This window comes from Phascolarctos cinereus, unplaced genomic scaffold (genome assembly GCF_003287225.1).
Source record: "Phascolarctos cinereus isolate Bilbo 61053 unplaced genomic scaffold, phaCin_HiC Scaffold_2;HRSCAF=192, whole genome shotgun sequence".
In the NCBI taxonomy this organism is placed as follows: domain Eukaryota; kingdom Metazoa; phylum Chordata; class Mammalia; order Diprotodontia; family Phascolarctidae; genus Phascolarctos; species Phascolarctos cinereus.
Genome location: NW_027555625.1, coordinates 224378957 through 224401043, shown reverse-complemented (window position 1 = coordinate 224401043; position 22087 = coordinate 224378957). Strand labels below are relative to the sequence as shown.

General features: G+C 41.6%; 1 protein-coding gene across 1 annotated transcript; it reads left to right on the top strand.

Moving 5' to 3' along the window:
* The first annotated feature begins 1083 nt into the window (after positions 1 to 1083).
* On the top strand, positions 1084 to 20114 carry CHRNA2 (cholinergic receptor nicotinic alpha 2 subunit). The gene is made up of 6 exons (XM_020983975.2): positions 1084 to 1165; positions 3838 to 3989; positions 6061 to 6105; positions 11480 to 11589; positions 17221 to 18232; positions 19558 to 20114. The coding sequence occupies exons 1-6, from the start codon at positions 1084 to 1086 to the stop codon at positions 19681 to 19683; spliced, it is 1527 nt and encodes a 508-aa protein (XP_020839634.1). The 3' UTR covers positions 19684 to 20114.
* The last annotated feature ends 1973 nt before the right edge of the window (positions 20115 to 22087 follow it).

Below are 22087 nucleotides of genomic sequence, written 5' to 3'. Positions count from 1 at the left end.
AGGGTGAAGAGAGCAGAACCTGAAAAAACAATTTATAGTACATAAAGACTTCAATATTGTAAAGGAAACAGACTTTGAAAGCCTTAAGAATGCTGAACAATGCAATGACCAATCACAACTCCAGAAGACTGATGATGAAACCTGCCTCCCATCTCCTGACAGATAGGTGATGGACCACAGTGCAGTATGAGCCAGATGTGTTTACAAATGATCATGGGTGAATCTGGTTTTGCTACTACTCTTTCTTGTTACAAGGGAAGGTTTTCGTTTTTGCAGAGGAGCACTGGAGACAATATTGATAGACAAAAAAAAAAAGGAAAAAAGTATCAATGAAGCATTTAAAATGCATAATAGAGATCAAAAGGTGATTCAGAAGGGGGGCAGTGTTCATAACACTGTGTTTGACTTAATAAACTCTTTAAAACAAACAATTTGTATACAATAGGGATTCACGGTTTTATATATACTCCCTTTTCTGTTCTTCTATATGGAAGTGTTCATGTTGTGAAGTTTATAATTTAAAAAAAAAAAAGAAAATTTAGACAAAAATCAATCTAAGATTTTAAAATTTCAGGCCTGAAGAGCTTGTATTTTATCCTAGAGTCAGTAGGGACCCACAGAAGCGTTTTGAGCAGAGGAAAGACGTGGTCAGAACTGTAAGTAGGAATATCGACTTGGCAGCTGTGTGGAGAATGGACTGGAGTAGGCAAGACTTGAGGTAGGAAGAACAATTACAAGGTTATCATCATGGTCCAAGAGAGAGATGACAAGGGTCTGCACCTGGGTGGTGACTGTGTGACTATGCAGGGGGGAAATACATTCAAGAGATGCTACCTGAAATGGGGCCTCTGACTTTTCCAGGAAGAAGATCCTTGAGTCCTTCTGGAGGATTTCTCTGAGCCATCCCTTGCCTGACCCTCCGGATCTGCACAGGATCCTGAGGCAGCCCTGCTCTAGGGAGTTTCCCAAAGACTACCCTGGAAAATTAGACTCAAGTTTAGCCCACCAGCAAAGGCCTGGCCACCCAACAAGTAATCCATTTTCTGATCTGCTGGAGAAACCAGATCTCTGACCTTCCAAAGTATGGGTCGCCTCACCTTTAGACCTCCATCCATCACGAAACTTGTGGTACGGTGCTTCCTTTTGACATTCCATGTCTCAGCAGGTAAGTGGTCTTAATGAGCTATATTCATCTTTGAGAGGCATATACTCTATAATATATAGAAAGCTAGCTTCAGGATCGGGAAGACCTCTGTTCAAATTCTACCTACAAAATAAATTACCTGTGTGACCCTGGACATCACTTAACCTCTCACTGCCCTCTAGAAAACTCTGAGAATATAAGGTGCAGAATAGTTGCACATATTCGTTGATGGAGGAGTTTTCTCGCTGAAAGCTCCTATGGAATACTGGAACTCAGATGGAGTTCCACATACCCATGAAATCACAGGTGCAGACAAACCAAATATACCAAGTGCTTTTTTTTTTTCACAAGGATCCTGTGAAGTAGTTAGGGGACAAGAATTAACATCCCCATTTTACATTTGAGCAAACTAAGTCTCATTGAAATTAGATGAGTTACCCATGATCACCCTTCCAGTAAGGATCTGAAGAAGGATTTGAAAATCAACTCCATGTCCATCACTCTTCCCACTTCTACATTATAGCTGCCTTTGCTTGATAAACTGCTCAGATTTCCTGAGGGGCAGTGTGGAATAGCAAAGAGCCGTCCCTTAACACAGGGTAGACCAGATTCAAGTTATGCCTCTGATTCAGACTGATGAAGATGTAATGGTCAAATCACTTAACTCTTCAGTGGCCCAGGCAACTCTTAGAGATTTTAAGGTACAGCATGGTTGTCTGTCTATGCCTTGGGAGAGGGAATTCCTCCACTAAGAGTGATGAAGTCACAAGCGTAGACAAAATGTGTGTTTGTGTGTCTCTGTGTGTGTATGTGTATGCGTGTGGCATGTGTACAGATAGTCAAATATTTGTCACTCTAGAGCTGACTACATCGATATGCCCATAGTTATCAGTTTGAGATTTGTGCTGTGGCTAACTAGTAGTGTGAAGCAACTGAACCAGACTAGGAAAAGGGACTAGTGATCATTTGGAGGCTGACAACATATTGACCCAAACAGTGAAGATTACCTAGAGCCAAACAGAGCATAAAACATTTATCTTTGTTAGGGATCAGTTTTTCATGGGGATGGGTAGGTGGGGTGGGGAAGAGGAGGTGAAGTGTGGTTAAGAGAACACTGCCTTTGGAATCAGGAGGCCCCAGTCTGTGTCTCAGCTCTGCCTCACAAGATCTCAGATTTGGAGCCAGAAGGGATCTTGGAGGTCATTGGGTTCAATCCCTCCATTTTGTATATGAGGAAATTAAGGCACAGCAAGGTGAAGAACATGCCCAAAGTCACACAGAAGCCAGGGTTTGACCAGAGGTTCTCAGACTCCAAAGCCTGGATATCACTCTCCTCAAAGAGGAGCCAGGAAGCTGCGGCAATCTTTACATTGAGGGCACACTAGCTCCATGACTAGGAGAAAGCACAATGTCTGGCATATTTGTTATTGTTGTTGTTCAGCTGTTTCAGTTGTGTTCAACTCTTTGTGAACCCATTTGGGGTTTTCTTGCCAAATATACTGGAGTGGTTTGCCATTTCCTTCTCAAATTCATTTTTACAGATGAGGAAACTGAGGCAAACAGGGTTGAGTGACTTGCCCAGGGTCGTAGAGCTAATAAGTATCTGAGGCCAGATTTGAACTCAGGTCTTCCTGATTCTAGGCCCAGTGCTCTATCCACTTAGCCACCTAGCTATCCAGCCTGGCATATAGTAGGTGCTTAATAAATGTTTGCTAACTGACAATTAGTCTTTCTGAGCTTCTTCTCACATCTATAAAATGGGGATGATAGTATCTGTGCCACTTACCTCTCAAGGTTGTTGAGAGGAATGGACTTTGATGAGCTGTAACGTGGCCTATAAATGTGAGCTATTGCCTTATCTTATACTCTTTGAAAGCTTAATATGTGCAAGGTAATAATGATCTAAGACTCAGACATTTAGGGCCTGACAAAGTCAGGCTTTTATGTTTTGGTTGACCTATGGCAAAGGGAGATCATTTGACTGCTGTATGGAGGATGTGCTGGAGAGGGGAGAAGATGGGAGCAAGGAGACGATTAGGAGGTTATTGCAAATAGTCTAGGAGAGAAGTGATGAGGCCTGAGGTGGGGTCATGGTCACATGAGTAGAGAGGAGAGTAAATACAAGAGATATTGAGGACATAGAATCAACAAGATTTGGCAACCAATTGGATATGGGGGTAGGGGCCATGGTGAAAGAGAGGATAGTGTATATAGGATGACTACAAAGGAATGTACTTGATTGACTGGAAGATGGTGGTGCCCTCAACATCTACAGGGAAGTTTGTAGGAAAATCAAGTTTCTAGGGGAAGAAATTAAATTCTATTTGGTCACATAACTTTATAATGCCCATTAGTCATCTAGGAAGGTATATCCAGCAGATAATGATGCAGGATTGGAATTTAGGAAAGAAATGAAGATCTAGGACTAGGAGTAATCTGGGTTGAGGTGATACTTGAACCATGGGAGTATGTGATATTACTAAGTTAGAGAAGAAAAGAAGATCCTGGGGAGAGCTCTTGGGGATACACACACTGAAGAGGGAGGAGAACATGGATGCTGAACCAGAGAGAGAGACTCCATGGTACAAAGGAAAGCCCATTGGATCTGGAATTTTCCTCTGTGAAATGAAGAGGTTGAACTATAAAGCCTCTTCCAGATCTGAGTCTATGCCCTTTTCTCCCTTCCCTTACAGCTCCAGGAAAGCATAGCTCCCATGCTCTTGCTGAAGACCGCCTCTTCAAACACCTCTTTAGGGGCTACAATCGCTGGTCGCGCCCAGTTCAGAACACTTCTGATGTGGTGATCATCCGCTTTGGGCTCTCCATTGCCCAACTCATTGATGTGGTGAGTCTTATTCCAACATGGGACTCTCCTGCTCAGCCCTACCAGGTTGGCCCTCTACTTTGCACCCAGACTGAACTCTCTACTCCCATCCATGTGGTCTTCCTTTTCTCTTCTGGCTCCTTCCTTTTTTTGTTTGTTTGTTATTTTTTTCTTTTTAAATTTAATGTATTTATTTTTAGTTTTCAACATTCACTTCCTCAAGATTTTGAGTTCCAAATTTTCTCCCCATCTCATCCCTACCCCTATCCCAAGATGGCATGCATTCTGTATACCCCTTCCTCTCTAATCTGCCTCCCATCTATCTCTCCCCTCCCCCTTCTCTTATCCCCTTCCCCTTCTATTTTCCTGTAGGGCAGGATAGACTTCTATACCCCATTTCCTGTATTATTTCCCAGTTGTATGTGAAAACAATTTTTTTAACATGTGTTTTTAAAACTTTGGCTTCCAAATTTTCTCTTTTTCTCCCTCCCCACCCACCCTCATTGAAAAGGCAAGCAACTTGATACAGGTTATACATGTGTAGTCATGCAAAACACTTCCATAGTAGTCATATTGTGAAAAACTAAGTATATTTCCCTTCATCCTATCCCACCCCCCATTTATTCTATTCTGTCTTTTGACCCTGTCCCTCCTCAGAAGTGTTTGCTTCTGATTATCCCCTCCCCCAGTCTGCCCTCTCCTTTATCATCCCCGACTCTCTTGTCCTTTTCCCTCTATTTTCCTGTAGGGTAAGATAAATTTCCATCCCCAACTCAGTGTGTATGTTATTCCCTTCTTAAACCAAATCCTATGAGGATAAGATTCACTCATTCCCTCTCACCTTCCCCGGTTTCCCCTCTACTGTAAAAGCCTTTTCTTGTCTGTTTCCTGTGAGATAATTTACCCCATTCCACCTCTCCCTTTCTCCTTCTCCCAGTATAATCCTTTCTCATCCCTTAATTTTATTCTCCAGATATCATCCCTTCATCTTCAACTCACCCTGTGCCCTCTGTCTGTCTGTCTGTCTATCTATCTATCTATCTATCTATCTATCTATCTATCTATCTATCTACATATACATATACATACATGTAATTTTTTCTCTCCAGCTACCCTAATACTTACAAAGGTCTCATGAGTTATAAATATCATCTTTCCATGCAGGAATGTAAACAGTTCAACCTTAGTAAGTCTCTTATGATTTCTATTTCCTGTTTACCTCTTCATGTTTCACTTGAGTCTTGCATTTGAAAGTCAAATTTTCTGTTCAGCTCTGGTCTTTTCATCAAGAATGCTTGAAAATCCCCAATTTCACTGAATGACCATTTTTTCCCCTGATGGATTATATTCAGTTTTGCTGGGTAGGTGATTCTTGGTTGTAATCCTCTCTCCTTTGGCCTCCGGAATATTATATTCCCTGTCTGGCTCCTTCCTTTTATTTTCAGCCCATCTCATCCCTATCCAACCCAGACCCTTCTCTCTACTCCAGCTCCCAGTTGCAGCTAACTTTACAACTCAGTGTGACTCAGCTTGGACCTTTTCCCCTAAAATATATCAAATATGATGAAAAATAATCTCCTTTCCTTCTTTTTTTGTCTTAGCTAGTATTTCTATATATGTTGAACTTTTTTTTTTATTACATTGGTTAATTTTGTTAAATTGTTTTTTCTTTTTTAAATTCTTTATTATAAAGGGGGCTCTCTGGAAGGAGAAGGAGGTAATGGATACACCAGGGCATGTAGGTGATACAAAAACAGAAGATATAAATAAAACATTTTAAAAAGATACAATACTTGGAAACATACTTTAGGGAAGTGAGGGAAGATGGACATGGCCACATCAATGGAGAAGAGACCTAAATACAAGTGACAGAGAAGTCTGTCACTTCTTGCCACATCCACTCTTTAGTGGGACAGAAAACATTGGCATTGTGTTCACACAATGGAGATTAAGGAGTAGCAAGGTAACTGAGAAGTATTGGGTGTTTCCTTTGGTGAGGGAGCTTGCTATTAGCAACTGCTCCCCCTTTCCTAGTCTGGTTCAATTGCTTCACACTGAATGAACTCTCTTGTTTCTCCCCACCCAAAACCAGGATGAGAAGAATCAGATGATGACGACCAATGTGTGGCTGAAACAGGTGAGATTCTGTCCTCTGCAGAGGTCAGTTTATTCTGGTAGGGAAGATGCCCCAAAGAAGGAGCCAGGAATCTCCAGGGGAAGCTTTTGGAGTTCCAAAGAATCTCATGGACAGTCATCATGCAGGCCTATCCCTCATTTCTCAATTCAATTCAGAAGCATTTATTAAGCACCTAGTGTGTGCTAAAACACTTTAGTAGTTCTGAGGATACAAGGACAAGACTCCATCTTCATCAATTAGGAGGAAAGAAGTGCCTTCCAGAGAAGTAGGAAAATATCCTAGCCTGCCTGGGCCAGCCGTTTCATCTCATTCCCTCCCTGCGCACTTTCTAGCTTCCTGTGACTCCCTGAGTTGCTTTGTGTAGCCTGCATTCCCCTTTCCAGATATCTGCTACCTGACATCCTGGGATGACTGCCTCAAGGTTGAGCCCCTAGAGATAAGGTGCATGAACTCATTTCTCAACATAAATGAACTCCCACCCTGTCATACCCTCCCCATCCCAATGATTCTAATCCCCCAGATAACATTGTTTCAATCCCATTCTCTACTCCCCTTTAGCCACTCTCTTATTCCCATCACCCTCAACCCAACCTCCCCCTGCCTAATTTCCTGCTCTAAAGTTACCTACCCTTTCCACTGCTCTCTGGAATGCCTGCTCTGTAGGCAACAAATTTCTTTTCTTCTTTTCCTTTCTATTCCTTCTGTCTTCTTGTACTCACTGAGACCTGGTTTTCTCCTGAAGGCACAGTTTTCCTACCCATCCTTTTCAGCACTGGTTGCATTTTTACTCATATCCCCCAATACGATGAGGGTCATGGTGGGGAAGGTGGAATAGTTCTTGCTCCCCATTTCCACTTCCAGGCTCTCCTCTTACCATGATCACTCAGTAACCTCTCTCCTCCTTTGAAGTCCATACAAATCTATATTTATCACCCAATTAAGATTCTCATAGTTGTTATCTACTAACCTCCAGGTTAATAGAACTCCTTCAGGAGTTCAGTGCCTAGATCAGTTTCTCCCTTTCATAACTCTTGCCCTCATACTAGAGGACTTTAACATACATATTAACACTGCCTTAAATACCCTGACCTCCTAGTTCCTCAGTTTATCCATTTCCTAAGACCTATTGGTCATACCCATAATCTTGCCATTGATCATCCATAAGTGAACACTTCCATGTTTGTGAACTCTGAAATTCCTTTATCTGATCATAACCTGTTGTCATTCTATCATCCCCTCTGCCTTGCAATGCCAAGCTCTGTTCTTCATCCTAAGTACAACCTCCAATCCCTTGACCCCTCAGTTCTTTCCCAGGACATCACCAACGCACTGGCTACATTCTCCTCCCTTCCTCATCTTGATGCCTTGATGAACCAGTTCATCTCTACACTGTTCTCTTCTCTCGAATCTCTTGTCTCTTTATTATTTCCCAGATATGTCCTTGCCTACTAAGCTTCAGCCTTGGATTACTTCCACCATCTGCTGCCTCCAATGCTACTCATGTACTGCTGAACAAAGCTGGAGAAAATCACAAAACCGTGCTGACCAGGCTCACTGCCAATTTATGGACATGAGTTCAACTGGGCCCTCACTGAGACAAGGCAATCCAGCCAAATCTCCCTAATTAGATCGCTCATCACAACAGCAGCTTTTCTAGAACTTTTCATTCCTTCTCAAGCTTCTCATGACTCCTCCTACTCCCATCCTTTCAGCTGAGAACCTGGTCTCATATATTCAGTGAAAAAATTGAGTACATCCACTGAGAGCCCCCTCTTCTTCATCTCATATTACTCAGATGCCTTCTGCTACCATCTGCCACCATCTTCTTCACCCTTATCGCATGTGAAGAGATGGCCCTTATCCTTGCCTGGGAAACCCTTCTACATGTACAAGCGATCCCATTCCATTCTGTCTTTTCCAACAAATTTCTCCTTCTATAACCCCCAACTCTCTTGCTAATCTTCATTCTCTGCTACTGGTTGCTTCTCCACTGACTACAAACATGTCTTTGTCATCCTCATTCTCAAAAATCCTGCTACGTATTATCTTCTATCTGTCTGCCCTTTGGGGGATAAATTTCATTAGTAGTTTGTCTACAAGTGATGTGTTATTCACTTCCTTTCCTATGACTCTCACCTCTCAGTAGTCTGGCTACAGACCTCATCATTCTACTGAAATGGTTGTCTCTAGTTTTCTAGTTTTTTTTTTCTTTATAATTGCATATCTATTTCACTGATCTGTTCCTTTTTTTTTTTTTTGCTGATGAAAAAGTTTAGAGATACAATTTTTTTTCCTCAGGAAAATTTGGTAGTCTTCCAAAAGTATTGTTATTTTGCCTTGTTATTTGATGAAACATGCTACTATTTCTACAATTTATGCTTTTACCCACAAATTCTTTAGAAGTAAATTATTTAGTTTCCAATTAATTTTAATCCTTTATTAAAAGGTCCTTTATTGAATATATTTTATTGTATTTTGGTTGGCAAAAGTTATATTTAATATTTCTGCTCTTCTGAATTTGTTTATGAGGTTTACATGCCCCAGTACATGGTCAATTTTTGTAAAGGTGCCATACACAACTAAAAGTATATCTATTCAGTAATTTCCAGAGGTCTAACATAACTTCATTATTTATCTTTTAATCAGATTTTTCTATATTTCATAGGGGTATATTGAAATCTCAAACTATTACAGTTTTACTGTCTGTTTCTTTCTATAAATCAATTAGTTTTTCCTTTATTTAGATTCTTCCATTTTGTGGCAGCTCTCCAGGTGAGCTCTATGTCATTCAGGCCACATATGTGTATATACATATATCAATATTAATTCACTGTCTATAGTGTTTTTAAACATAATAACATTTCCTCATCTAATGAAGTTTATTTTTTTGTTTTTGCTTTGTCTGAAACCATGATTGCTATTCTTGCTTTTCTGAGTTCATTTGAAGCATAATAGGTTGCTTTAGTCCCTTATGTTAACTCTGTGAACTTTCTATTTTAAGCGTGTTTCTTGTAATTAACAAGCTATTACATGCTGCTTTGTAATCCATTCTGCTATCCCCCATCCATTTTATGGGTGTTTGTCCTATTTACATGTATAATTATGATTGTTAATTGTGTTTTTTCTTCCGTCATATTTTTTAATACTGTTTTGAAACCTGCTTCTGTTTTACTCTTTCTTTTTCTCTCTCCCAGTCCTTGATCTTAGGTTCTTGCCATTTCTTTCTTTCATTTATGCTAAACTTTATGCTTCACTTTCTAAAGATAGATTTTATTTTGATTAATCCTTTACTAAAACTACCCTCCATCTTTGCCTCCTTCTGTCTCTCGGCCTCCGCCTGATTCCTTATTAAGTTTAATGAAATTTTATACCAATTTTTTTGTGACTGTGTGCATATTCAATCCTCCTTTGTCCAATTCAGATGAAAATGAAATTCATCTATATCTCACTCTCCTTGAATTTAGACCTAATTATGTAAGATAGTAAGTGCTATGCCTTTCTTCCCTTTCTTTTTTTAATTTTTTCTTTTAAGAATATTGAAATGTAACAAAACTTCCCATGAACTCTGCCTTGTTTGCTCTACTTTTATGATTCTTGAAGACAGTAAGTTTGGAGGGGACACTTTTTTCCTATTAGAAGATAAATATTATGCCATCACATATACCTTCCAATTGCTCAAATATATTTATCTTTAAATTTCTGTCTTTGCATTTCAAAATATCTATTCAACTCTGGTATCTTCATCTGGAATACCTAGAAGTCCTCTATTTCATTAAAGACTTATTCTTCCCACTCCCCCACAGCAATACGTTCAGCTTTCCAGGTAAGTTTTTTTTTTTAATTTTAAATCTTTATATTTTGCCTTCTGGAATGTCGTATTCCAAATTCTACTATTCTTGGTAGTGGTCTAAGAGGTCTGTGTTTGTGGTTCTGGCTCCTTAGTAGTTGAACTTTTTCTTTATGGATGCCTATGTTGTTTCTACTTTGACCTGGGAGCTACGGATTTTTGGCTAGGATGTTCCTGGGAGTTTTTATTCAGAGATTTATTTTTTTTCAGGAGATAACGAGTGTATTCTATTTTTACTTTGTCCTCTGGGCTATTTTAATTCATATTTTCTTGAAATGTGGCATCTAGGGTTTTGTTTTTGTTTTTAGCAGCGATTATCAGGTTGTCTGAGGATTTTTAGATCAACTCCCCTTGCATCCAGTTTCCAGGTCAGCTGTTTCTGGTAAGAGATACCTTATGTTTTCTGATATTTTTTCAGCTTTTCAATTCAGTTCTAATATTTTTTGGTGCCTCATGGAGTCACTGATTTCTGTCTGATCCTGTCTAATTTTCAAGGAACCTATTATATGGGCAAGACTTTGAATTTCTTTACTAAGCTGTATATTATCCTTCCAGTTCTTTCCTCTAGAGCTCTTATTTCCTTTATATCATCATTTTTAAATGCTTGCTTCATTTCTTCCAGGAATTCTAGTATAGCTTATGCAAAATCTATAATTTTCTTTAAGGTTTTATTTGTAGATGAGGTGTGTTCTTTCCTTCTCCTGAATTTGTGCTTTGAACATCCCTGACTCCAAAACCTTTGTTTATTATCAGTATTTTCTTCCTTTTAATTGTTTCTTCAATCTTACTTTATTAACTGAGACTTTGTATTGAGGCCAGGCTTTGTACACTTCTGGAAGAAATAGTGAGGCTTGCTTTGATATTAATCCACATTATCTGGGGTATGGATAATAGGTGCTGGGTCTTTCAAGGACCTCAGTGCATTGCACTAGGAAGTCTACATAGCAGATAGGACAAGGGTCTACACAGGGCAGTATACTTGGGGTGGTCTGCATTGGAGTGGTCTGATCCAATGAGAGCCATGATTGATGACATCTTGATCTAAACTCCACAGTCATCTGAGCCCCGACTCTGAGTCAATGCAATACACTCTAGGTCCCTCGTCTCTATGCTAGAAGACTTCTATGTACGTGCTCCTTGGCTGGAACCTTTCCCTAGGGCCTGTAGTCTCTTAATGTGGACTTGGACTGACAAAATGCACTCACTGTAGTTTCTCTTTGGATTTCCTGCATTTCTCTGTCTGGTGCTCCATGTTGAAATAATTGTGAGAGTTGGTCTGCTTCCACTTACTCAGATGTCTTAAGGAGAGCCTCCTTTTTTTAACTTTACATATATTCTATTTATTTATTAGTGTACATGTGGCTCCCCTCAAGTCTCCTGAAGAATGTAAGTTCCCTAAGGGTGGCAACTATTTCTTTTTTTATCTTTGTCTTTTCAGGGCCTGTCACAGTACTTGGCACATAGTAGGTATTTAATAAATGTTTATTGAAATAAATTAAATTGAACCTTCGTTTCCTTCCTGCCTAGGAGTGGAGTGACTACAAGCTATGCTGGAACCCAACTGAATATGGCAACATCACATCGATCCGGGTCCCTTCAGAGATGATCTGGATTCCTGACATTGTCCTCTACAACAAGTAGGCAGCCCTTCCTTTTTAGCCAGAATCTGGATTTGTTGACCAGATTTTGCCCTACTGAATTTGGGAGGGGTCGGCGCATGTAATAGCTTCAGCTGGAGCTGCTGCTATTTATAGCTTGTCCCCCCAACTAGATTGCCTTGATGTCAGGAAGAGCATCTTTTTCTTCTTTGTACCTCCCTTAAAGTGCACAACAATGGGTCTAATATGTAGTAAGTGTCCAGTAAACACTGGTCAATGTTGATGGCGATGGTGATGATGATGGTGGTGATGGTGGTGGTGATGATGATGGCTTAGCCATCAGATGAAGAAACTGAGGGACCAGTCCAACCACTTGTGAGTTATTTTATTCCTTGTAACTCTGGGCTTTTTTCTACTTCTAACCCAGAATCAGGGCAAGAGAAGGAAGGAAGGACACACATCTGTGGCTACAGACCCGACTTCCTTGGAGCCCTAAGGAATCATTAGGGTCACCAGTGCGCTTTGATTTTAAATGTGGCCTGTTTAAGTAAGGGTGGGAGAGAGGTAGAGGTCGCAGGAGGAAAAGTAGCAAAACTATGCATCTACAACCCCTCAGACAGATAATTTTGGAAGAGTCCTCTTTTTTTTCCACTGCTAGACTAAATTTATCATATTGTAGCTTTTGAGTGCACCTTAGAGTGCATCTAATCCATTCTCCTTATTCTACTCTTCTGAATCTCAGAGAAGTGATGGGGCAGGTAGGTGATACAGTGGATAGAGCTCAGGCCTGGAGTGAGGAGGACCTGAGTTCAAATCCAACCTCACTAGCTATGTGACCTAACCCTGTTTGCCTCAGTTTCCTTATCTGTATAATGAGCTGAAGAAGGAAATGGCAAACCACTCAAGTATCTCTACCAAGAAAACCCCAAATGGGGTCACAAAGAGTCAGACATGGCTGAATTCAAGAACTCTGGCATTAAGTGGCAGAGCTGAGATTCTAACCTAGTTCTTCGGATGCTAAAGCCAAAAATCATTCCATTGCGCTAGACAATGTCTATTACTGAATAAAGTCTCAAGTCCTTAATCTGGTATTTTAGATTTATGTGTCCAAGTTTCCAGGATTGACCCAAAGGAACTTATACTTTACCCTGCTTCCCTAGCTATGTTGTTAATCATATTAACAATAGCTGATATTACATAGGGCTTTAAGGTTTTTCTTGTTGTTGTCAGGGTTTTTTTTTTTGGCGGTTGGGGTTAAGTGACTTGCCCAAGGTCATATATCTAGTAAGTGTCAAGTTTGGTCTGAGGCTGGATCTGGTCCTTCTGACTTCAGGGCCAGTGCTCTATCCACTGGGCCACCTAGCTGCTCCTGCTTTAAGGTTTTTCAAAGCACTTCACAAACAGTATTTCATTTAATCTTCTTGGAGATAGGTGATATCATTATTCTCATTTTACAGATGGGGAAACTGAGGCTGAGGGAGATTAGGGTGATTTATTCAGGGTCACACAGCTAGTAAGAGTCTGAGGCAGGATTTGAACCCAGGTCTAGCATCCTAAACACTATGTCACCTATAGATATTTCCTCCGTATTTCTTGGATCATCATAATCAAAGAATCCTTTCTCTAGTGATCAAACTGTTCCCCCTGTAACAGGCTGTTATTGTTATCCGTGGACAATGCTTAGTCTGCTATGAGTCTCTCCTTAAAGCCTTTCCATATACGTGGGCCCTACTACAGGTTGGGTTTTGCTGGCATAGCCTTGGAGATGCCCAAGTTACAATGGGGCGTAGAGGGGAAAGAAATATGTGACACTCCCTTGATCCAGCCAGATGCTGAAAGGTTACTGCCTAAGCAAAAACGGGTCTATGCTGCCTCCTAGTGGTGATTTTTAGTAACAACAGAAAGGCTAAGTTGGGTGTTTCTAACACTTTTTTTTAATTATTCATCTTTAAGCTCATTTCCAACTCTGACTAGCAGTCATGTAAAGGGAGGGAGGGTCTCGTCTTTGCTTGTCACCTCCAAGGCTCTCGTGAGCCTGTGAACTGTGGAAGAGTGAGCATCCTAATGTATGCTGTCTCTGACATATTACCTGTGTGACCTTGGGCATGTGACTTCTCTGCTCTGGGCCACAGTTTCCTTTGCAGTTAAAATAAAAGTATTCAATGGAATGATCACTAAGCTTCCTTTCAGCTCTTGATCTCTCTTCTCCTCCCCCGCCCTCAGCCCCAGCCAGGCAAACTCTTTTCTCTTCCTAACTTTCCTGTTACTGTGGATGGTTCCACATCCTTCTAGTTCCCCAGGCTGGCAACATAGAAGTCTCCCTTGACTCCTCACTCTCTCTGACCCACTTCCCCTCATCTGATATGCCACCAAATCCTGTTGCTTTTACCTTCCTACCACCTCTTGTATATTCTCCCTTCTCTCCTGGCACATTGCCACCACCTTGGTGCAATCCCTCATCATCTCACAACTAGACTATTTCAAAAGCCTCCTGGTGGCTCTGCCTGTTTCAAGTCTCTCATCTTCCATTCAGTCACTAAGTGATTTTCCCAAAGCAGACCCTGCCCCACCCCTATTCAATAAACTCCAGTGGTCTCCTGTTACTTCTAGGATCAAATATAAAATCCTCTGTTTGACCTTTCTAGTCTTCCCACATGTTCCTCATTGTTGCTGTTCGGTTGTTTCAGCTGTGTCTGACCCTTCATGACCCCATTTGGGGTTTTCTTGGTAAAGACACTGGAGTGATTTGCCATTTTTTTCTCTAGCTCATTCTTACAGATGAGGAAACTGAGGCAAACAGAGTTAAGTGAGTTGCCCAGGGTCACACAACTAGTTAGTGTCTGAGGCTGGATTTGAACTTTTTCCTCCAGGTCCAACACTCTATCCACTGAGCCACCTAGCTGCCCCTACTTACTTACTCTCCTTCAAATATTCTTAGATACAGTGACACTGGCTTCTAGATCAAGACAGCTCCATCTCCTGACTTTGTGCATTTTCACTGTTTGCCCCCCAGGAACTCTCTCCATCTTCATTTCTGCTTCCCAGCTTCCTTCCACTTTCTGCAAGAAGCTTTTCCTGGTTCTCCTCAATCATAGTGTCTTCTCTCTGATGATTGTTTCTGTTTCATCCTGTAATAAATCTTGTTTGTATATACTTGCTTGCAGCTGTCTCCTCCATTAGACTGTGAGCTCCTTGAGGGCAGGAACTCTGTTTTGTTTTGTTTTTGTCTTTCTTTGTATCTCTAACACTTGCCACAGTGCCTGGCACTTAGGTGTTTAATAAATGCTTTATTGACTTGACTTGATCCTAAGAAGTGGATAATGAAAGCTATTGTCAAGAGTTGAGTATGGATAATATAAGGGCAGAGCCAAGATGGAAGAGTAAAAGCAGTGACATGCTTGGGCTCTTCCCCCAAACCCCTCCAAAGACCCATAAAAATGGCTATAAACAAATCCTAGAGCAGTAGAACCCACAAAAAGACAGAGTGAAACAAATTTTCAGCCCAAGACAGCCTGGATGATTGATTGGAAAGGTCTATTGCACTGGGCTGGTAGAGGAGCGCAGTTCAATGTGGGCCACTCAGGCAAAGACCAGGCCTCAGTAAACCTGGAGCAGGCCTCAAGAGATTGAATCACGGGCAGCTGTGATGGTTTCCAGACTTCTCAACCCACAAACACCAAAGACAACTTAGAAGGTCAGTAGGAAAGGTCTATTGGACCTTAGTGAGAGAGAAGCTTGGGGCAGTGGCTGCTTCCTGAGCTCTTGGCCCATAGAAGGAGAGGGAATCGAGTGGCTGATCAGAGGGGAATTGCAGGGATCTCTTTGCTGGTACTGAGGCAGGAATCTCTTGCTTTGCCTGAGCTTGGATCTGGGTTGCAGTTCTGGGTGGCAGTCCTGGGGTGAAAAGCAGCACTGGTGTGGTGGAGTTTGTACTGGCGGTGTGGAGAAAATCCTCCTCACAGTTCCAAGCAAAAAAGAATACTTGTGGTCACTCATAGACTACAGCACAAGCAAGGAAAGGAGTAAACACCTTTGATCATACCACCTTGGAAGAACTGAAAATTTACAGTTCCCTAGAAGTATCTCTGAAACCAGCTGCATAAAACCCCCGAAGCTTGGGGCAGTACATTCTCCACATTGGAAGCAGACATCTACCTTAACAAAGAGATTAAAACTCAAGTAATTGGCTGGGAACATGAGCAAACAGTGCAAAAAAAAGTCAGACCATAGAATCTTTCTTTGGCGACAAAGAAGATCAAAACATACAACCTGAAGACTCAAAGTCGAAGGTCCTACATCCAAAGCCTCCAAGAAAAATATGAATCAGTCCCAGGCCATCGAAGGGCTCAAAAAGGATTTTGAGAGGCAAGTAAGAGAAGCAGAAGAAAAACTGGGAAGAGAAATGAGAGTGATGCAAGAAAATCATGAAAAACAAATCAACAGCTTGCTAAAGGAGACCCAAAGAATACCGAAGAAAATAACACCATAGACAAAAAATGGCAGAAGAGGTCCAAAAAGGCAATAAGGAGGAGAATGCCTTAAAAAAGCAGAATTGGCCAAATGGAAAAGGAAATCTAAAAGCTCACTGAAGAAAATACTTCCTTAAAAATTAGAATGGAGCAAAAGGAAGCTAGTGACTTTATGAGAAATCAAGAAATTGTAAAACAAAACCAAAAGAATGAAAAATTAGAAGACAACGTGAAATATTGAAAAAGAAAAAAGAGTTGAGTCTGGCATTTTCTCCCATATAAAAATGGTTCCCAGGCTCCTCCAAGGAGAAAAACTTTCTTTAGGATCTGATTCAGGTCACGCTCACCTTTCTTCTACGCACCTCCTTTCAAAACCTTGGAGTCACCTTTGTCTCTTCCCTTATCTTACCCTCTACATTCAGTTTATCACTAAGTTTTGTTGATTCTTTATTCTTAATGTCTCTTGAATTTCTCCCTTACTTTCCATTCCTGTTGTCCCAGTACCTCAAAGTGGCACAATATATCATATGATATCCTGAAGTGGTCTCCCTGTCTCCCTCCCCCCATTTCTCTCCCTTCCAACGTCTCCTACACACCCTTCCAGATTAACTTTGCAACGTGACTTGGCTCATGTTCCTCTATTAATGGCTCCTAACTGCCTGCTGAATGACGTCTAGCTCCTCAAAGCCCTCCACAATTTATCCCTAACCTGTCTTTGCAAGCTGATCTTAGGATGTTCCCCTACGTACTCTGTTCTCCACATACGAGCCAAGCAAGACTACTTTCTACTCTCTGAACACTTGTTCTGGAGCAAGGAGCTTCTGGGGAAGAAATGCCCTCTCTAACAACCTACATGGGCACCTCTTCTGTAACAGAGCTTAAGTGATTTGCACAGCATCACACAACCCATTGGTTTCAGAGGAAGGATTTGAAATCAGGTCCTCCTGATGCCAAGCCCAGATCTCTATTTAACCACTTGTTTCTTTCTGAGTATAAAAATGGCAAATCCTTATATTTATATGTTAAGCACAAAATAAAGGTTCAGGGGCCATGCATTCTTAAATGTTTACAGAAAACTCCAAATACACAGCCAGAAAGAGCTTTAGCCTCCTCCCTCACCCTATTCAGCTAGTCTGAACCAAGATTGGCCTAAGAAGGTATGAATGGTTTTCTAATTCTTCTCTTTTTTTTTTCTTTGCAGTGCTGATGGGGAGTTTGCAGTGACTCACATGACTAAGGCTCACCTGTTCTTCACGGGCACAGTGAAGTGGGCACCCCCAGCAATCTATAAAAGCTCCTGTAGTATTGATGTGACTTTCTTCCCCTTTGACCAGCAGAACTGCAAGATGAAGTTTGGCTCCTGGACCTATGACAAGGCCAAGATCGACCTTCAGCAGATGGAAAAGATGGTAGACCTGAAGGATTACTGGGAGAGTGGGGAATGGGCCATCATCAATGCTGTGGGCACCTACAACACTAAGAAGTATGATTGCTGTGTTGAGATCTACCCCGACATCACCTATTTCTTCATTATCCGGAGGTTGCCTCTCTTCTATACCATTAACCTCATCATCCCATGCCTCCTTATCTCTTGCCTCACTGTCCTGGTGTTCTACCTGCCATCAGACTGTGGTGAGAAGATCACCCTCTGTATCTCAGTCCTACTGTCACTCACTGTCTTCCTCCTGCTCATCACTGAGATCATTCCCTCCACTTCCTTGGTCATTCCACTCATTGGTGAGTACCTACTCTTCACCATGATCTTTGTCACACTCTCTATTGTCATCACTGTCTTTGTCCTCAATGTTCACCACCGATCTCCAGGAACCCACATCATGCCCCACTGGGTGAGGGTTGCCTTTCTGGGCTGTATACCCCGATGGCTTTGGATGAATCGGCCCCTTCCTGTCCTGGAGCTCCATCACAATCCTGTCCAAAAGCTCAGTACCACTCATTGTTGGCTGGACACCAATGTAGATGAGGATGAGAAAGAGGGTGAAGAGGAGGAAGAAAGCTGGGAATTTTCTGGCCATTCATCACCAGTAATTGATACCCTCTGTTGTCACTGTGGCCATCACCATGGTTCTCCATGTTCCAAGACAGGGATTCAATTGCCAAAGACTGGATTCCTTTTGCCCCCCAGCATCCAAAAAGCCTTGGAAGGTGTGCACTATATTGCTGATCACCTGAGGACTGAGGATGCTGATTTTTCGGTGAGTTGGGAATAGGAAAAAGGCAAGGGACCACCAGCTCAGATTTCATAGTTTCTTAGACCCAGAGTTGAAGACCACCTTGGGGGCCAACTTAGAAGCATAGTTGAGCAAATGAAGCCTCAAGGAGTTTAAGTGATCCCATAGATGAGAGGAAGAACAAGGATTAAAATTCAGATCTCCATGACTCCAAGTCCAACATTCCAAACTTAGCACTCTTTCCATTGTACCACATTGTCTTCAAAGAGAATCTGTCAGTGGCATTGGTATTTTCATTCTCAGTCTCCTTCATTGGGGTCCACTTCTGTACTCAATCATACACAACCCTACACTGCAACCTGTTTAGTGACTCATTTCCTCAATTAGATTGTAAGTTTCCAGAAGGCAGAGACCATAGCATATGTTTTCTCATAAATCTACTGGCATTAAATACAATGTGATATGCTTAGCAGGTACTGGACAAATATTTGTGGAATGATTGAAACAATCAGTAGTTTCATGATAGAGCTATCTGAACACAGGCTAATAACTCCACAGCAGAATTCTAGCCCAAAGGCCATATGACCATTTTATATAGCTGGGTGAGATGTGATGTCTCTACCACTCATGAGGATTAAGAATGCTCAGTTTTATGTACCACTACTGAAAGCCTGATTCCACATGTCAGATTACAGCTAGAGATTTCTCTTAACTTGACATCTGCATTCAGTAGGGAATATTGGTGCTTCTACATGACAATGTAATATCACTGGGGACATCTCTGCCTTCTCTCATCTAAAACTTGAAATCACAATCATAGAATTTTGTAGCTAGAAGGAACTGTAAAGCCTTTAGGACAGGGGTTTTACCTAGGAGTCTATGAACTTATTTACAATGTTTTGATAATTGTATTTCTATATAATTGGTTTCCTTCAAATGTATTTCATTTTATGAATTTTAAAACATTTCTGAGAAGGGTCCATTGACTTCACCAGTCTGCCAAAGGGATCCATGACACCAAAGTGATTAAGAACCCCTTATCTAGGATGTGGTGGGGGTTGGGTCTGAGGAGATGTTTGTGGAAAAATTTGGGGATTAATTATAGAGATTGTTAGGCTGTTTAAGCCTTGGAATAGCAGAGGTTCCTTGAAACAAAAACTGGCTTCTGGGGTCTTCTGAACCCTTCTTTCACTAGTTGTTATCCTTTCTAAGGCCCCAATACGGTAGGCACTCATCTAGGCAATGGCCAAGGTTAACCTTTTATTCCCCTTGTCATTTGGGGGAACATTCATGTGCTACCTTTCTGTAATTTTCTGCCCCTTTCATGATGCATTGGTTTTCTGCCACAGGTGAAGGAAGACTGGAAGTACGTTGCCATGGTGATTGACCGCATATTCCTCTGGATGTTCATCATTGTTTGCTTCCTTGGGACCATTGGCCTCTTTCTTCCTCCGCTTGTAGCTGGCATGATCTAAAAGCACAAGTCTTGATCCAAGGGTGATGCCTTCTAGCTTCTCTGGTATTTGTAACTATATTTGCATTTTCACTAAGACATTGGGGGAATAGGAGGTACTAATTCAGCCAGTCATTTGAGAGTTGGTGTAATGAGGTCGCTGGCTATTCCATCGTGGAAGTCTCATTCTGGAACTTATCTACCATGAAGCTGATGATTATTTCATTCATTCATTCAGCAAATATTGAGTACCTGTTGTAAGCATAGCATTATCCTATGTATCAGTGGGAACATGAAAAAAAAAAAGATGTAGTCCCTGCTCTCCAGGAGCTTACAATCTACATGGAACAGTTAAGATACAATACAAGGTATTGATTAGACTGGGGAAATGAATGAGACTCACTACAAGGTCTATAGCAATGGAATGGGAGGAGGACTGGAAATGTTGGCCGATGTGGGAGGAGAAGACAAAAGTTGGACTTTGAAAAGTAGAGATGATTTGGGCAAGTGGAGGGAGGGAATTCTAGGATTGCTGGTGTGAGGGAAAATAGAAATGAACAGAAACTTATTGTGAAAACAAGCATGGATTATAGGATCACAGATGTAAACCTCAAAGATCAGCTTGTACATCTTCATTTTATAGATGAGGAAACTGAGGCTTATAGAGGTTATGACTTGTCCAAGGTCATACAGATAGTAAGTTGACAAGTCAAGCTTTGAATCTAGAATCTCCAAACCCAACACTCTCCACTGAATTATGCTGGGTCAGTAAGGAGATTGTCCTGGTTGGAGTAGAGAATGTTGGAGAATAATCAGAAGCATCATTGGAAAGGTAGTTTGGGGGTTCATAAGAAAGGGGCTTGAATATCAGTTTGAGAAATTTGGACTGGAAGGATAAGGAAAACATTGGAGGTGTTTGAACAAATGAGTGACATTGAGAAATCAGTGTTTTAGGAAGCTTTGTCTAGTGGAGAGGTGGCATAGTATAGTGGATACAGAGTCAGCCTTGAAACCAGAAAGACTTGGGATCTAGTCCTGTGCAAAAACATAGTGGCTGTGTGACCCTGGGACAAATCAATTATCTTCTCAGCTCTCCATCAGCTCTCTAAGATTTTAAGTTTCAGGGTAGGTGCCAATCTTTACTTCAACTCTGAGTCTTAGAAAGTTGTCCAAGGATTCCATTCTAGTCCCATTACTTACACCTCTTGATTCTGGACCGCTCACTGATTTCATTCATATTTGACTTCTCTTCTGGTTTGTGAATAAAGGCCTAACTCTCACGCCTATTTTGATGCCATTTTCACCTGATGTATCTTTATAAATTATCATCTAAGCCCCACCATCTTGGTTAAGCATTTTTATTCCTTCCCACTGTTATTTGATGGCATATGCCCCTGCTTCCAGCAACAACTCCTGGAATCCCAACTGAGCTAACACTGATGTCAGGTTATAGCCACCCATCCTGATCAAGTCTCTCTGGACCAAAAGCTAAAGAACCCCTTAACAACCCTGTGGCTACTTCACTGTTCCCTACCCAGGACCAGTACCTGCCCTCTGATCCTCCTCCTGCAGGAAAGGGAGGTACACTGAACATTGAAACCAATTCATTTCTTCCAGGAGCATAATTCAATGTCAATAGAAATGTCATAGAACAGGGTTGGGGGGAGGGAGGTGGAGAAGAGGAATCAATCCAACCACAAAACAAATGGTACATTTTTAATTCAACCACAAATCAAATAGAAAGAAGATGGAAGAGTGTTTTACGTAAACAACCAAAAAAATAAAGGAGGGGAGGAAGGGAGAGACGGAGAGAGAAAAGGAGGGGTAAAAGGAGGGAGGAAAAGAATGAGGGAAGAAGGGAGAAGGAAGAAGGGAGGAAAGGAGAGAGGGAGGAAAAGAGGGAGAGGAGAAAACAAGGGAAGGAGGGAGGGAGAAAGGGAGGGAGAGAGGGAAGAAGGGAAAAAGGAAGGGAGTGAGGGAGAAAAGGAAAGGAAGCATGAAGGGAGGAAGGAAAGATGGAAGGAGGGGAAGGGAGATATGGAAGGAGGAAGGGAAGAAGGTATGGAGGGAGGCCAGGAGGGAAGAAGGGAAACAGAAAGGCAGGAAGAAAGGAGGAAAAGAGGATGAAAGGAAATAAGGAAGAGAGGGAAGGAGGCAGAAAGAGATAGACAGATGAAAATAGGGAGGAAGAAAAGAAGGAAAGTGAGAGGTAAGACAGGTAAATTATGGCCAGAATTCCTGTTCTGGCCTCTTCTTTCTCTCACCTTCCAGATCCAGTGCTTGTATCATTCACTCTAACAGTCTCCTTTCCCCACCCAGGCTCTTCTTGGCTTGTTCTGGGTCCCTTTTAGCAAGGAACATTCCTGGCTGGGACAGATGGTGGTCAGGACAGACCAATCCATACATTAAATAAACCCCTCTCTCTA